Source organism: Helicoverpa zea, chromosome 6, assembly GCF_022581195.2.
Source record: "Helicoverpa zea isolate HzStark_Cry1AcR chromosome 6, ilHelZeax1.1, whole genome shotgun sequence".
In the NCBI taxonomy this organism is placed as follows: domain Eukaryota; kingdom Metazoa; phylum Arthropoda; class Insecta; order Lepidoptera; family Noctuidae; genus Helicoverpa; species Helicoverpa zea.
In genome coordinates, this window is record NC_061457.1 from 11,935,498 (window position 1) to 11,951,870 (window position 16,373).

Genomic DNA, 16,373 nt, shown 5'->3' on the forward strand with positions numbered 1-16,373 from the left:
TCACTAATGTTCCAGCTGCTGAGTTGTCAACTTGCCGTTGTCAATTTCATGTGTGGCGATCTGTCAAAAAATAGAAAACGGGATCTTTTATACCGATAGAACGATAAGTAATATGTTTTTTAAATTAAAAATAGATTGAGCTAGGCTTTATACCATGCGGTGGAACTTATTGGTGTTATTTACGCTAGTTTTGAGCGCGAAGGCGTGGGATGACGGCGATTTGGAGGTGTTCGACGTGGTCGAAGAAGTGAATCAGAACTTTTACGAATTGTTAGGTGTTACACAGGTAAGAGCTACATTTTACATAATTTTGGGCCAGCACAGCGTCTAAAACCATCATTTAAAACCGACAAATATAGTGTAACACTTAGTTTGAAAGCCAGACAAGCTAAGCAGCGTGTTACTTGGTCATTATTTCAAATTTTTGGGGAAACAGGCTGTTATCTCTAATTAATATTTAGATAATGTCATCCAAATTGATAATTATACGTACCTAGATACCTATTTTTTTCTGTGTTAATTATATTTTATAACTTTTCATTATATTCAAGACTGCCCAGCATGAAATTTTAGTCTATACTCAAAACTATTTTTATTCCAAATAGGCCTTTAAAAGTTCTTTCGAAACATTTTATGGTATTTGCACAGATCTAAAGAGACCCACTCTTGAAGAACCTGCAAGAAACTCCATAGTAACACATGCAGTTTTATTCTCATAACTTTATTCTCAGGATGCTTCCCCATCAGAAATCAAGTCTGCATTTAAGAAGCTCACATTGAAACTGCATCCGGATAAGAATGATGCTCCCGATGCAGACGTGCAGTTCAGGAACCTGGTGTCCGTCCACAATATACTTAAAGACCCGGGGAAAAGAGAGAAGTATGTATGATTTTAAAATATTTAAATAAAACAAGATACAAAGTTGTTTTTAATATTATGATTCTGGGAAGCAAATTCTTTAAATTATCACATCTTGCAACAACATAAAATATATATAAACACTAAAGGAGGAAAAATGTACCATTTATTATCAGATTACAATGTATTTTCCTCAAGCTATGATTTGTTACACAATTATTAATAATGTTGTATATTAAATAGCTGTTCTCGATGGTTTATCTACATCCAGAAGCAACTGCTTCCCGTTGCCTTGCTACCTGGATATAAAATAGTTATAACTGTCTTCAGATCCATATGTTAGGTAGAACTTGCTATTTCAATGTGGAATAGTATTACACAACCATACATACACTGAATCAATTCCACTGTTTAGAATTAGTGTAACATATTAAACTCTAGCATGTACTACTAACTACATACACACAATAAAAAAACAGAATCACAACACATCAATAAAAAAAATCTTGTATTTCAGATATAACGACGTGCTCAAGAATGGTCTTCCAAACTGGCGCTCTGCCATCTACTACTACCGTCACGTGAGGAAGATGGGCCTGGCTGAGGGCTCCATCATCCTCTTCATCATCATCACATTTGGCCAGTATGCTGTCGGATGGGCAGCTTATGCTGAGAAGAGGTTTACTGCTGTAAGTTTTTTATGGTACTTACTAACCTCTACGAAACTGATTATGTGTACTTGTATAATTATTCTGGTTTGTGAAAAGTCAAAAATATGATTTCTATAAATATTGTCATCTTAATTAATGCCAGTATCAGCAGATAGGTAGTAGGGTTTTGATGTACCAAGTGAACTCAACCCTAATTAAACTGTAGATAACAATAGAAAAAAAATACAACACTATGACTAGTACACATATCATCATCATCAGCTTTTTTGTCGTCCCACTGCTGGGCACAGGTCTCCTCTCAAACAAAGAAAGATTGTCAAAAGAGAAGGATGGTACATAACATACTTACTGTTTACAGGAGCAAATACTCAACAGTAGAGGTAAAAAGCACTCCAAGAAGTCAGGATTTGACCAGGGCCTATCAGATATCCTCGACCAGCTTCCCAAACCCAGTGTGAGAGACACGCTGCCGTTCCAAATACCGAGGTTTACGTGGTGGCTGGTGACTGCCATACCGAGGGGTATCATTGAACTGAGGAGACGATTAAAAGAACAGAAGGAAGAAGCTAAGAGACAGAAAAAGAGGTAAGTTTATGAATGTATTTTTTAGGTAGGTATGTCTATTTTTAACCAACATCCCAAAGAGGAGGTTCTCAATTCGTCAGAATCTTTTTTTTGTGCTTAAATGTGTGTGGTAAAGTTGCATTGTTGTAGGATAACATGATATTATTTAATAATGTTCTTTTTTAATTCTGATAGCATATGAGGAATTTGAATAATTCTCAATATAGGATTGTTTTCACAAAAAATAACAGATAATGACATCATGTTATGAGAATAAAACAAAGCATTGAAACAGTCGTTTCGGTTCGGTGACGATTACGCATTTCATGAGTTTTTTCCACTCGATTGTTACCATAGCAACGCGTCACAAAGTTGCGTATAAAATCAATAAGAATCTTATGACCGATATTGATTGACTAGCGCTTATCTGCTACCAAAATATCCAACACTACCTTACACCCGTGTTTTCACTCGGGTATTACTCCATCAGCCCTTAAAAAAATTAAAAAGGAGAGTCTCTGTGCCAAATGTCACCTCAATCGGTTCAGTCGTTTTATAGACAGAGTCACTTTCGCTTTTGAAATATGGTAAGGGTCGTATGCAGCCCCGGATCTAGGGGGGGGCAAGCCGGGGCCTGTGCCCCGGGCGGCAAATTCAGGGGGCGGCAAAATCAGGCGGCTGCCAAATTCACACTTCACAGACCAATGGATAACGTGTTGTAGGTTCAGAGTAGTAGATAGATGGATAACTCATCATTTATTTAACTTTGACCACGGAATAAATAATAGCACAAGTACAGCAATTTCATGGCCATATCAACTTGACCGATATCCTGCACCACTGCACGAACATTTATTATTCACGAGGCGAAGTTTTAGCAAATTAAAACTGATTAAAAATTATTTGCGATCATCTATGAGCCAGGAACGCTTATCGCATATATTTATTTTTATTTTAAATCCTACATCACAGATTACTGTAATGGTAAGGTACCTACAGCGCCATCTTAACCTATGGTGCAGGGTGTGCGCATGACCCGGGCGCCTTGCTCGGTCTCAGGGGCGCCATGGGACGCCCCACCACCAGGAAATTTCGATGAAATTACATTTCGATGAAATTACATTTCGATACTGACAAGCAAAGTTTCTAAAAAAGTCGCCTTCGCTTTGTTTGATTGATCATTTTGATTATTTTTTACTTTTAACATCCTCCAACTAAGTGAAAAAATTCTTGCTCGCTACGCTCGCGGCTAAATGACAACGCGGCTGTTTTTCTGATTGTTTATTATTTTTATTGACTCGGTCGTCGGTCATTGATTCAGTCTCTAATCACGTTTTCTTTTTATTTGTACATAATTCCCAGTTAAAGGACAATGCTATTCTTTGTATGGAAGTTGGGCTCAAGTGTTGCCCACAGTAACTGCATAGTGTATTATGTTCCATAGGCTTATATTAGGTCCCAGACCAAAGCATTTTGAAATCTATCCTGGGAGTCTTGAGAAAAAATGGTTTGACTCTTATTCAATATTACATAAAATAAGCTTACGAACTCTTAACTATTCCACTTTTATTACCTTAATTGAAATGAATTATATTCATTGACAAATACGAGGGATTGTACACGACAACTTTTTTTTAACCGACTTCCAAAAATGGAGGAGGTTCTTAATTCATTTGTATTCTTTTTACGTTTGTACGTGCATAACTCCCTCGCTTACCAACCGATTTCAACAATTATTTTATTGTTTGAAAGGGCTTACTTCCTTTGTCATCCGGCCCAGGGTCTGGTGATGGAATCTCTAAAAAAATCGGGAGCGACTCTCGAAAATTGTAGACATATATCGAGTAAAACCTTGTCATTCGGGTATATGTCTCAGACACCACAAAACAGTGGAGGTTAAGATCTGACCTGACAATGGAGACGACAGAGAGACGAGGGAACTCCTCAACGTATCTACTAACTACCTCATGTTTGAGCTTATTTTATTCGTCTTGATAAGATTTTTCTAGAAGATAGCTCTTAGCGCAGGCGCCTTGTAGATTTAAACCGTAAATTCAAAAATATTGCAGTAATTGCCTTTTTTTCAGAAAATCATTGTCAGTTCTTATTAGAATCCAACGCTTTTAGAATTTATCTGAAAATTACAGTAAAAAAAAATAACCCATTCCAACATTTTCCAGTACTGGATCCTGACAGCGAGATCCTGAGCATTCAGATTGACTATATACATATGAGTAAGACTTATTTTTCAGAAAAGTCTTATCAGATTAATTTCTCGGGACCCCTGGGACCGATTTCAAAAATATTTTGATTTCTTGTTAAGAGTGAAGTAAAGAACCTATTTTGACCACTCCCACTACTGGCCAAATGCCATAGGCTTTGTAAACAGACTGTTCATGTGGAACATTTAAACCGGTTTTCCTCGGGACCCCTGGGTCCGATTTCAAAAATATTTTGATTTCTTGTTAAGAGTGAAGTAAAAAACCTATTTCAATCACTCCCACTACTGGGCAAATGGCACAGGCTTTGTAAAACGACTGTTCATGTGGAATATTAGAAACGGTTTTTCACCCGGACCCCAGGGACCGATTTCAAAAATATTTTAATTTCATGTTAAGAGTGAAGTAAAGAACGTACTTTGACCACTCCTACTACTGGGCAAATGCCAAAGACTTTGTTAAGTGACTATCTAAGGAGAACATTTCAACCGGTTTTTCTCGGGACCCCTGGGACCGATTTTAAAAATATTTTAATTTCATGTTAAAAGTGAAGTAAGGAACCTATTTCAATCACTCCCACTACTGGGCAAATGACACAGGCTTTGTAAAGCGACTGTTCATGTGGAATATTAGAACCGGTTTTTCTCACGACCCCAGGGACCGATTTCAAAAATATTTGGATTTCATGTTAAGACTGAAGTAAAGAACCTATTTTGACCACTCCCACTACTGGGCAAATGCCAAAGACTTTGTTACGTGACTATCTAAGGAGAACATTTCAACCGGTTTTTCTCGGGACCCCTGGGACCAATTTTAAAAATATTTTAATTTCATGTTAAAAGTGAAGTAAGGAACCTATTTCATTCACTCCCACTACTGGGCAAATGACACAGGCTTTGTAAAGCGACTGTTCATGTGGAATATTAGAACCGGTTTTTCTCACGACCCCAGGGACCGATTTCAAAAATATTTGGATTTCATGTTAAGAGTGAAGTAAAGAACCTATTTTGACCACTCCCACTACTGGGCAAATGCCAAAGACTTTGTTAAGTGACTATCTAAGGAGAACATTTGAACCGGTTTTTCTCGGGACCCTTGAGACCGATTTCAAAAATATTTTAATTTCGTGTTAAGAGTGAAGTAAAGAATCTATTCCAACCACTCCTACTACTGGGCAAATGGCTCAGGCCTCGTAAAGTGACTCTTCATGGAGAATATTTGAACCGGTTTTCCTCGGGACCCCAGGGAGCGATTTCAAAAATATTTGCATTACGTGTTCAGAGTGCACTAAGGAACACCCTGGAACTACTCCCATTGCTGGGCAAACTATGAGCCCAGACCCTGGCATTGTCCTTTGTGAGTCTTCACACAAATAATTTAAAAAAATTCGCTGAATGTTGCTTTACAATGTCCTTTATCTGGTACTTTTATGTCGCGGGCTCAAAAAATTTCGCGCTCGCTTCGCTCGCGCAATATTATACATACATTGCCTCAATGACTTCATAAGTCAAGTCCACACTGCCTTAACTTTTATAAGTCAAATGCAGTAGCGGCGTAAGCGGGGGGCGGAGGGGGCGGTCCGCCCCGGGTACCACATCTCGGGGGGTGCCATCTTGGTCGACACATATCTGCATGACCAGGATGGCGCGGGTAGAAGGGACAAGTCACATTCTTATCTGCGAAGCCTAGGTTCACTACCATTTACTGTTTCATTTTATTTATATTCAAATTTTAAACAAAACTACGACAGAGCATGCGCGAGACATCGAGGCGGTCACCCCTCTCAGTCCGACTGTCACCCCTCTCTTATATGTTTGCTTTATCTGATTACTTAAATTAATTCGTCAAAGTTAGAAAAAAAAAATCCGCTCGCTTCGCTCGCGGTTTTTTCTTAATTTCTATTTTGTTCTGCCCTTGCTTTTTGAGTACTCAATCTAACAAAAATTTAAAGCACCGAAGTAGCAAAAACAACTGTCGCTCGCTTCAGTCACGGTTTCTTTTTATTTGTGCTTAATTCAGAGTTAAATTACAGTCCTCAAAAGTAACAATTAAAAAAATTCACTTTACAGTGGTTATTTTTAAGTTGTTTGGGCGCTATTTGTAAGCGGAGGTGGAGGACTTTGGTATCTCACATCCAAAAAGTTTTGCGCAGCTGCCTCACTTTCCGGTGGTTTTTTTTTTCAAACTTGTTTGAGTACTTTTGTGTTCCAAAACTCAAAAATTTCGCGCTCGCTACGCTCGCGGCTTCTTCACTGTACAGTGCTTTTTTTCAAACTTGTTTGGGTACTTTTGTGTTAACAAACTCAAAAATTTCGCACTCGCTATGCTCGCGGATTCATTTACCGTTTTTTTTTAATTGGGATCTTTTGTGTCCTACATCTCGAACATTTCTGGGGCTCACTGTAGGTTTTTTTTTACTACGTGATTATATTCTGTCGTTTTTTTTTTTGGGGAGGTGGGGGATGCTCGATAAGTAGTCCGCCCCGGGTGCCACCCGATGCTACGCCGCCACTGGTCAAATGTAGTAAAAAATATATATTTATGGAGTCCTCAAAAACAAAAAAGTTTGCTTGCTGCTTGTTACAGCGCTGTTTTAAACTAATTAACTTTTTGTGTCCCAAATTAAGAAATTTGCGCGCTCGCTTCGCTCGCGCTGCTTTTTACAATTACATCATTCTGTCTCGACTTTCATAACTTAGACCGCCAACAGTTTGAGCCTACAATGAATTGGACAAATTTTTTGAAGTCCTTTACCTACCAAATAGTGCACTTCATTCGAACGTTCTTATTTATATTCCTTGTAACTACTCTAAGTACTTCAATACATAGATGGCGCTTGGGTGATGATTGCAACCAGGCGCTACATGAGCTAGAGACGGCCCTGCCTGCCTACATATTGATAGCTAAAATTATATGGATGATAAAGGTGAAAATAAACATAAGTAGGTAGGCGGGGCGGCATTTTGCAAATTTTGCCCCGCCTAAAAAAAATTGAAGATCCGGGGCTGGTCGTATGTTACATAGACGGCTCATTTTCACCGACTACATCAACGTCCATTTTGTTAACAAATGTTTACTTTGAAAATTCAATGTGAAAATTAATAGAAAACGGTTGCTTTAAGAAAACTGGTGTTTATGTTGTTGGTAAACTTGGGTCTGAGTAATCTTACATAATCATTATGTAAGTTATTGGTTATTTAGTAACTCCATAACGATTTTCAATTTGCCGATTAGTCAAGGCTGAAACGCAATTGTATTGCAGCCTGGTTAGCGTAGCGTATCGGCACAGAGTTGCCAATATCTTTCAATGCTTATACCTAATGGTTTAAATTTTTAAGAAACTTATTTCAAGTAAGTTTGAATATTTAATAATATTAATTGAATATGAAGATACTTTGAAAACTACAGTAGATTTGAGCAGGCGCTTAACTAAAGGTAAAAAACATCTTAATTACGATTCAGGAGTTTTTAAATAAATATTTATAGTTAAGTGCCTACTCAAATGGAGCAGCATGATATAAAATCATTATGGTGGCGCGTGAAGGAAGTTCCTAACAAGCCATGATTAGGATTGATATGAAATAACTGGTTATGTTCTAAATATGAATAACATGTATCATACTGCTAGAGACACAAGATTACATTTTGCCCAATGCTCATAAAAGCCTTCTAATTTCCAGGGAAGAAGAAGAGCGAGCCCGCGCAGACCGCGAGGCGGCGGCAGCAGCAGAAGCTAAGGCCGCCGGGGTGCGCAAGCGCCGCGCGTGGGTGCCGCCCGCGCGGGACGGCTGTCTGCTGGACCCGGCTGACGAGCCTGAAGGCGGACCTGTTGTTGTGCCTGTTAAGCAGGTAGGAATGATCTTTTGGAAGAGACGTTGTAACAGGACTAAAGTTTTAAGTTTAATTACAAAAAAAAAGATTTTCTATTCCCAAAAAAAATAATATTTTCACTGGGAATTATACCAAAGTGTATAAAAGAAGGGCTCTTCTGACAGTTTTAAATGTTCTTTCAGTTATTTATTATATTTTCTTATCTACTTTGAAGTTTGCATTTTTTAAATTTATGCTTAGGTAACACCAGAAACCACGGATTCATAGTTTAGGAAATCTCAAAACTGTACTTAGGTATTTCAAAAGAAGTGGTCTTGGCCTGCGAAACAAAATTATTTTACCTAGTAATCATCTTCAACAGATAAAGATAAAAAGTCATTTATTCAAAGTGGGCTGAAAATCAGCCCTTTTTGAAGCTCAGATTTACAAAACAAAGCCCCTAAAACGCCCGCCCTTTACCACTTCCTAAGTATGTGTTTTTGCTGGGAAGAAGAAGTGGTAGAACAAACTGTCAAACAATCGAATAATAACCTCTTTTTCCATTCCAGTCACCCCCCGTCATAACAGGCGGCCTTTGGACAGACGACGACTTGGCGGAGCTAGTCCGCCTCGTCAAGAAGTACCCGGGCGGCTCGCCCGAGCGGTGGGAGCGCATCGCCGAGGCCATGTGTCGGAGTGTGCCGGAAGTGACTCATATGGCTGCTAAGCTTAAGGATAATTGTTACAAGATACCTGGACAGGAGCCTGAGCAGCCTGTTGTTGTGGAACCGCCTAAGAAGGTATGTTGGGTCCGTTTGATGGTGAGGTGGCCTTTTTTTTTAACGACGTCAAAAATCATCAAACGACCTCGATAAGCAGCGGTGAGGGAGTGTCAGACTTTTACTGACTAAAAACCGTCGTGTTCCGTCATAGGCCTTTTATGTACCAGGGCCGCGGTATCATGGTGAGGTGGTCTTGAGTGAGCTATATGGACTGTTTAATAAAAAAAGTTAAAATGTTGTTACTTTTGAATGCAGAAAAACACACTTGTAGTTACGGCCTTCTCTATATCAAAGTGAAATTGTTGATTGAAAAAAAAAGATCAACATGATTATACAATAAAAATAAAATTGTATGTAGTTTATACTGCGATAGGTTTATCTAAAAAGGAACATACCAACATCAGAATTTCTTATTTTTGCTAACACTATCATCAGTCAAACTTCACCACTTCCGCTGGGTAGAGGTATTAACCGACTAGCAAAAAAATAAGTATTCTTTCTCCTGTTACAAAGCATTTTGCATCTCGGCCGACTATCTTAAAAGTTGAAAATGTTCTTACTTCTTAACTCAAAAAACTATCTTTCTCCTACAAAACACTTTATGCACCACATTCCACCATCAGGTAAAGACCCGCAAGGCGGAGGAGACGAGCAGCGGCAACTGGTCGCAGACGCAGCAGAAGGCGCTGGAGACCGCGCTCGCCAAGTTCCCCAAGGGCGGCGCCGGCGACCGGTGGCAGAAGATAGCTAATGCCGTGCCCGGGAAGACCAAAGTATGTACATAATTTTCAACATAATTGGAAAAAGGAATCACACACAAATATAGATTTGTGTGTGTCCTTACAAACTCACACATACAGAAATACAGATTCCTTTATTTAGAATATACTCAAAAGCTAACGATTTGAGTAGTTATTATCTGGGTTCTTGGTTGTAAAAGTTGCGCTCGCTTGCTCGGGCACTCAGAAGCTACATTTCCCTTTATTTTTGCATTCTTCGACTAACTAAAGGATGCCCTTACACATTTAGTTACTAATAACTATAGGTACATACGGCTACATTTTACTTTATTTTCTTTTTGAGTCTTGTAAATAACACAACAGTTGCGTAACAAAAAACGCCTATAAACTTTCACTTCAAAATTAGGGACCATAATCCGGCACTAATCCTCCAACTATCTAATTACAGGAGGAATGTATGCAGAGGTGTAAATATCTATCAGACATGGTCAGAAAGCAGAAACAGAAGGAAGAAGAAGAAGCACAGCAGAACGCGGACGGTGACGTCACAGAGCAACCAGACAACGAGTGAACGACTTGCAACCTTATGTGTTAGAGCGTAAGGAGCAATTTTACAAGCTATACTTACATATGATACCTAATCAATGTGATATCTTTTGTCATGGTAACCGGTTTTATTGTTTTGGTACCGCTGAATAAAGTGATGAAATTATTTTTGTTTGTTTTATTTGAAATGTTCAACTTTAAGCTTTACACTTAGTAACCTCGGCCTTAAGGCGATTATCACACTGCCCCGCATGATGCAGCGTAGTGCGTGGATGCGTTTTTTTCCGTTGTATGGAAATATCTCCGTTTGTATGGAAAACACGCATAGTCCAACACACTGAAAATGCATCCACGCGCGTTCATGCGGATCACGCACATACATGCGGAGAACCACGCACCCCCGCGCGTAGGTGCGGGGCGAGACGCAAGGTATGGCACACTGAATCCCGCAATGCCGCGCGTGATTTTGAATGGGCGTGACGTGTATATTTGAAAATGGAACTCGCTGTGCGTGAATTTACAAAACGCACCTACGCGCGTGAGTGCGTGAAAAACCCGCACGATGATGCAGATCTGCACTCCCGCAGGAACGCGCGTAGGTGCGTCGACACGCAAGATGCAGCGTGATGCGGGGCAGTGTGAAGATCACCTAAGCTTGAGAGTAAGTTGGTTTTGTAAGTAACTTCTGAACATTGTGGGGGTCGAGGCAATGCATCATATCTTATAAAAACATTCTCCATAGGCTTCAGTCAACTCAATTAACAACAAAATATGAGCTAACGCAGAGTCGATAATCGAACTCATGAATAACAGTTTTTATCAGATTAAATTAAGGTAATTCAATTATGGAAGTGGATGACATATTGACCCCAAATAAAATTGGGAACAGGGCAGGAGGAAGAAGAAAACACACATTATTAACGATTGCTGCATTTATTTACAAAAATATAGAATACAGTGAGCATCACAGCAAATGACTATAAATATTAAGAGAGTAAATCCGTTGTGATTGCATTTTGTACTTTAGTGCGTTGTGTTAAGGTTTATTATAGTTTATCGTATCGGGCGGGGAGAGGAGCCAAATCTTTGGTATATCTGAGGGATGATGTCCTCTTCTTCAAAACTCGGTCTTTTTGGGGGTACTTTAACTCCGGCATAACCTGGAATTAAGAAATATTATAATAAGTCCCAGTCATTAGAAACTGTTATATTGATAATAACTGTTATTTTTTACAAAAAGCTGAGTGGAGAAGGTTTTTTTGCAGGTTCAGAGGCAATTTATTTAATTAATTTAAGTAAATGTTAAATACAAAACTGGATCAACTTTTTTATACTGCTTAAGTGTGCTACTTCTATCTGATAAACTTTTCCAATGAACATTGGACCTTATCTCTAAGAGATAAAGTTGAAAATCAATTAAAGAAATTGACACATTGTAGCAGCATGATGCGCTAGCATCTATACATGTATTTAAATCGTTCGATGTATTTGTTTGGTGTTGATTTATGATCATTCCCAATATTCCATTTACCTGTTTAGCTTACTAGAGATATACCTTGACATTTGCCGCATACAAGTAATGTCAAATTCTTATCACTGGTATGCAAATCAACAGATACTACTTAGATAATCGACACGAAAGAAGAAGAAGAAGACTACTTAGATAGAATATTGGGAACAATCGTCACGGCCTTTGGTTTGGTTGGGTTGTCCGTCTTCGGTCGTAGGCCTCCTCCAAATCTTTCCATTACTGCCTACTTCTTGCCATTCTCATCTCATTGGTCCGGCTATTTTGGATATGTCATGGAAAAAAATATAGGATTTAAGCTAGCTTCGTGATTCATTACCTCCTTTAGAAGGCCAGTGTGGCGTAGCCCCGGCGCCGCACGCGGTGCAGGCGCAGGCGCGCGGCGAGCCCAGCATGTGCGGGCGCGGGCTGCCGTCCGAGCAGCTCAGCGTCACGTCTAGCGACCCGTACTCTGTGGCCGCGCAGCACTCGCAGCGAGAGTCGTGGATACCGGTTTCTGAGAGAAATTGTAATTGTCATATACGATCAAATTAGGTTTGTAAATAATGTCATAATATAGGGGTGATGATAGCAGAGTGAAAGTAAGTGATTAAGAAAAATCCTATAAAATATTGAAATGTGCTAAACAAAACAGTCCTTAGACATGAGTACTTTAAGGTCTCTGCACACAGCGGGCGCGGCGCGGCGGGACGGGACGGCGACGCGACACTGATCAGTTGTAATGTACTAGATATTGCGGACGACACCACACAGAGCCGACCCGTTCGACGCGACGTGACGCGACGATCTAGTACATTGTGTCGCGTCGCCGTCCCGTCCCGCCGCGCCGCGCCCGCTGTGTGCAGAGACCTTTAGATGTATGCGTCGATTGGTGGCAGAAAATTCACATGATGAATGATCAAGAGTGGTGGATTTGACATCATAGCTCACTCAAATATGTATTGAAAAGTGAGAAATCCTTTTTTATTTTGATGAAAACGTAAAGCGAATATTAAATAACGAATATAAATTTGAAGCAAAATATATAAAACTTACGGTTATTATAAAGCGTGCCCGAGTCACAGGATCCGCGACACTCTTTGAGTCCCTTGATAGGTTGTTTGTTAACACAAAGGCCGTGTCTGTGGTCGTGCACTCGCACTACACCCACCGTCTCTGATGATGGGATGGTTGTCGGCACGCATTTACCTGTGAATAGTACATTTAATTAGGTATGTCAGTAGTTAGACTGGAAGTCGAGGTCAATGGTTGGGAAGGGCCAGGCAAGTGATAACCTTAAAAAAAAAGAGATAATATTAGGACTTGTGTAGCTTTAAAAATAAAAATATTTAAAAATGACTCGAATAAGAGTTATAATCATGGTCTACAGAGGTAATCTATATACAAGTAAATGAGTAAACTGAATATCCATTCAAACATTCTTAATCGTAGCTTATTTATAATCATCAACTGAACTGAAAACAGAATGAAAGACCTACAAACAGCTACCTGCCTATTTTGAAAAGTAAAAATACATGCACCTTTTTATCTACTCTGTACGAACATAAACTACCAATTGAGTAAAACCATCAATCACTATAAAATCCATTAACCTAATCACACCAACATTAAACTAGTTAGTACAAAAGATTGCTCCAGGCGAGGCTCGAACTCGCAACCCCGGCATGCCTCACGCGAGCTGTCTTATAAGTACCGTGCGCTAACCAATTGCGCCACTGGAGCTATGGGAACATCTATATATTATAGCTTTGCCTTTTCAACTCATTTTTGGGTGTTTCCCGACTGCGGAATGAGAGGAGTGTGTTAATGAAATGTGTTTTAACATTTCAGACTGAGTCAGGGTTTTTAATGGCATGAGGAAGTGTAGACTATACCTATGATTGTATGAAACCTTCCGAAATATGTATAAATTTAGAAATGCTGTCCTCTAAAACACCTCCATTAAAGACGTCTAGTTGAAACGAAAACTAGTAACTAAAATTGAATATCATCACAAATGGAAGGAAAACTACCATTCCCCATACTATACATTTTTAGTCCTAATACTTTTTAAGGAAACTCTGACAACCATTACCACAAATATTACCAAATGGTGGATCTTGAGTTGCCCGGGCAAAACTGAGTTGAGGAGGTCAGATGTACAGTCGCTCCTGCCTTTCATAATTGGGAAAGTCTAGGCACATTACATAAGACATAATAATAATATATAGTTGCAATATATCAACTTACTCAAGTTCTCCGGTGGTTCCTTACAGAGTCGGCAGCAGGTGTCGTTGACAATATGCTCGGGCTTGCAGGCCGACACGTCGGGGCACACGGCCGGCGATGACGTCACGAACACGTCATCGTCGGACTTGTCGCACGTGTATGTCGTATATATAGTTACAATATATCCACTTACTCAAGTTCTCAGGTGGTTCCTTACAGAGTCGGCAGCAGGTGTCATTGACGATATACTCGGGCTTGCAGGCCGACACGTCGGGGCACACGGCCGGCGATGACGTCACGAACACGTCATCGTCGGACTTGTCGCACGTATATGTCGTATACATAGTTACAATATATCCACTTACTCAAGTTCTCAGGCGGTTCCTTACAGAGTCGGCAGCAGGTGTCGTTGACGATATACTCGGGCTTGCAGGCCGACACGTCGGGGCACACGGCCGGCGATGACGTCACGAACACGTCATCGTCGGACTTGTCGCACGTATATGTCGTATACATAGTTACAATATATCCACTTACTCAAGTTCTCAGGCGGTTCCTTACAGAGTCGGCAGCAGGTGTCGTTGACGATATACTCGGGCTTGCAGGCCGACACGTCGGGGCACACGGCCGGCGATGACGTCACGAACACGTCATCGTCGGACTTGTCGCACGTATATGTCGTATACATAGTTACAATATATCCACTTACTCAAGTTCTCAGGCGGTTCCTTACAGAGTCGGCAGCAGGTGTCGTTGACGATATACTCGGGCTTGCAGGCCGACACGTCGGGGCACACGGCCGGCGATGACGTCACGAACACGTCATCGTCGGACTTGTCGCACGTATATGTCGTATACATAGTTACAATATATCCACTTACTCAAGTTCTCAGGCGGTTCCTTACAGAGTCGGCAGCAGGTGTCGTTGACGATATACTCGGGCTTGCAGGCCGACACGTCGGGGCACACGGCCGGCGATGACGTCACGAACACATCATCGCCGGACGCGTCGCACGTAAATGTCGTGCAATTGTCCGGGGACTGCCAGGTTGTACCTGTAGGAAAGAGTGTTAAAGTTGCTTTAAAATTCGTACTACATAGGAAGTTCAGAAGGCGAGGTAGTTTAACATTATGTGTGAATTGTAAGTAGTTCTTTTAAAGTATATCTTATTCAAGAAGTAATATCAACTACTACACTGGCGTGAACTTACATATTCGATATCAGGCAAACATGATTTACAGTGAAGGAAAATATTGCAATGAAGTTTCATGTATAAATGGCTTGGTTAAATTTACAAGCACCGGTTATTTTTTCTCTCGCTTCATGAGAAGGAAATGCCGGTCTTGCAATGGGACAGTTATAAAAACTACCTTGGTCCCTGAAAATTGTATAGTTCTTCAGTATAGCCATTTTTAGGTATCAGCGAACCGCGGACCTGCATGAGGAGGCCTTAAGACAACATAAGCCGCCATTAAGTTTGACGAAAGCTATCTCAACACTCACCAGGAGCCACCACCTTGTCCTCGACGACACAGTGTGTCTGCACACAGTGTCCGCAGCAGACGCCGGGGGCGGGCGGCACGTACGTCCAGCCGCGCTTACACCCGGCTGCGTCTGCGCACGTTTGTACGCTGTCCTTGTGTGTTAGTTTGCCATTGTAGTCGCGGGCGCAGGTTGTGTTCTTGCAAGGTTCGGAAGGTGATGTCCAGGTTTGACCTTCCTGTAAGGGGAAAGAGGGATTTTAGTCAATCAAGTCGATCCGGCCAGCGAGATTGGGATATGAAAGTAATTGCTTCTTCCTATTATTTGCACGTAGGGACTAGCGGCCAGCGGTCATGTCCATAGAGTAAACTGGCCACCAGCACATTGACTCTTTTACCAACCTGATTGACTGGCGTCTAGCCACTATGAAGGTAAACTTGCATATGTATGTTAGTACTGAAGAATTAGGTGGCGTAATGCGCTGTGACTTTTAGTATTTCTTACAATTTAATTATGACTTTGATGACGTTACAAATTCAATATGGCGGATTAAAATAGCAAAATTACGTTTAAATGGCACTGATGTCGATATTCTTACAGATTTACATCTTTTCTGTGTGAGTCTATCGGATCAATTATAAATAGCAATCAAGAAGCAACAGATTTCCTTAATGCTGTATAAAAAATACTTGTCAAATAAGTATTATTACCTGATAAATAGCGTTGCCAACTCTACAGGCGACAGGTTCCTCCTTAGGACAGCACTGGCCGGTCACCTTCTCCTGGTCCAGCACGAACTGCTTCCTGGTAGCCTCCGACACTTCCACGCACGTCTCGTTTGACGATTGTACTTGAAGCTGCAGAAAGTAAAAAAAAATGTTATGTAACTTGAATAAAATAATATTTAAATTGCTGTTTTTACTGGCTTAGTAAAAACCGCGCGGAGTATCATGAATTTAAGCA

The 16,373-nt window shown here is 40.5% G+C and overlaps 2 protein-coding genes and 1 non-coding gene across 3 annotated transcripts in view; 1 reads left to right on the forward strand and 2 right to left on the reverse strand.

Annotated features, from left to right (window-relative positions):
* Positions 1 to 30: 30 nt before the first annotated feature.
* LOC124631342 (dnaJ homolog subfamily C member 1) lies at positions 31 to 10,359 on the forward strand. Its single transcript, XM_047165699.1, has 8 exons — positions 31 to 286; positions 732 to 880; positions 1,377 to 1,548; positions 1,889 to 2,115; positions 7,994 to 8,162; positions 8,693 to 8,923; positions 9,529 to 9,678; positions 10,094 to 10,359. The coding sequence occupies exons 1-8, from the start codon at positions 155 to 157 to the stop codon at positions 10,214 to 10,216; spliced, it is 1,353 nt and encodes a 450-aa protein (XP_047021655.1). The 5' UTR covers positions 31 to 154; the 3' UTR covers positions 10,217 to 10,359.
* A 746-nt stretch (positions 10,360 to 11,105) lies between these two features.
* The window catches only part of LOC124631285 (hemocytin-like), a 51,919-nt gene continuing 46,651 nt past the window's right edge, over positions 11,106 to 16,373 (reverse strand). Inside the window, exons 66-71 of the mRNA XM_047165604.1 lie at positions 16,121 to 16,267; positions 15,432 to 15,648; positions 14,809 to 14,982; positions 12,755 to 12,907; positions 12,039 to 12,215; positions 11,106 to 11,351 (exon numbers count right to left, since the gene is read on the reverse strand). Of these exons, the coding sequence (XP_047021560.1) occupies positions 11,245 to 11,351; positions 12,039 to 12,215; positions 12,755 to 12,907; positions 14,809 to 14,982; positions 15,432 to 15,648; positions 16,121 to 16,267 (975 nt within the window). The 3' untranslated portion in view covers positions 11,106 to 11,244. The remainder of the gene's footprint in view (positions 11,352 to 12,038; positions 12,216 to 12,754; positions 12,908 to 14,808; positions 14,983 to 15,431; positions 15,649 to 16,120; positions 16,268 to 16,373) is intronic.
* Trnai-uau lies at positions 13,350 to 13,441 on the reverse strand. The gene is given in 2 exon segments: positions 13,350 to 13,385; positions 13,404 to 13,441. It is a non-coding gene; the product is annotated as a tRNA-Ile (tRNA).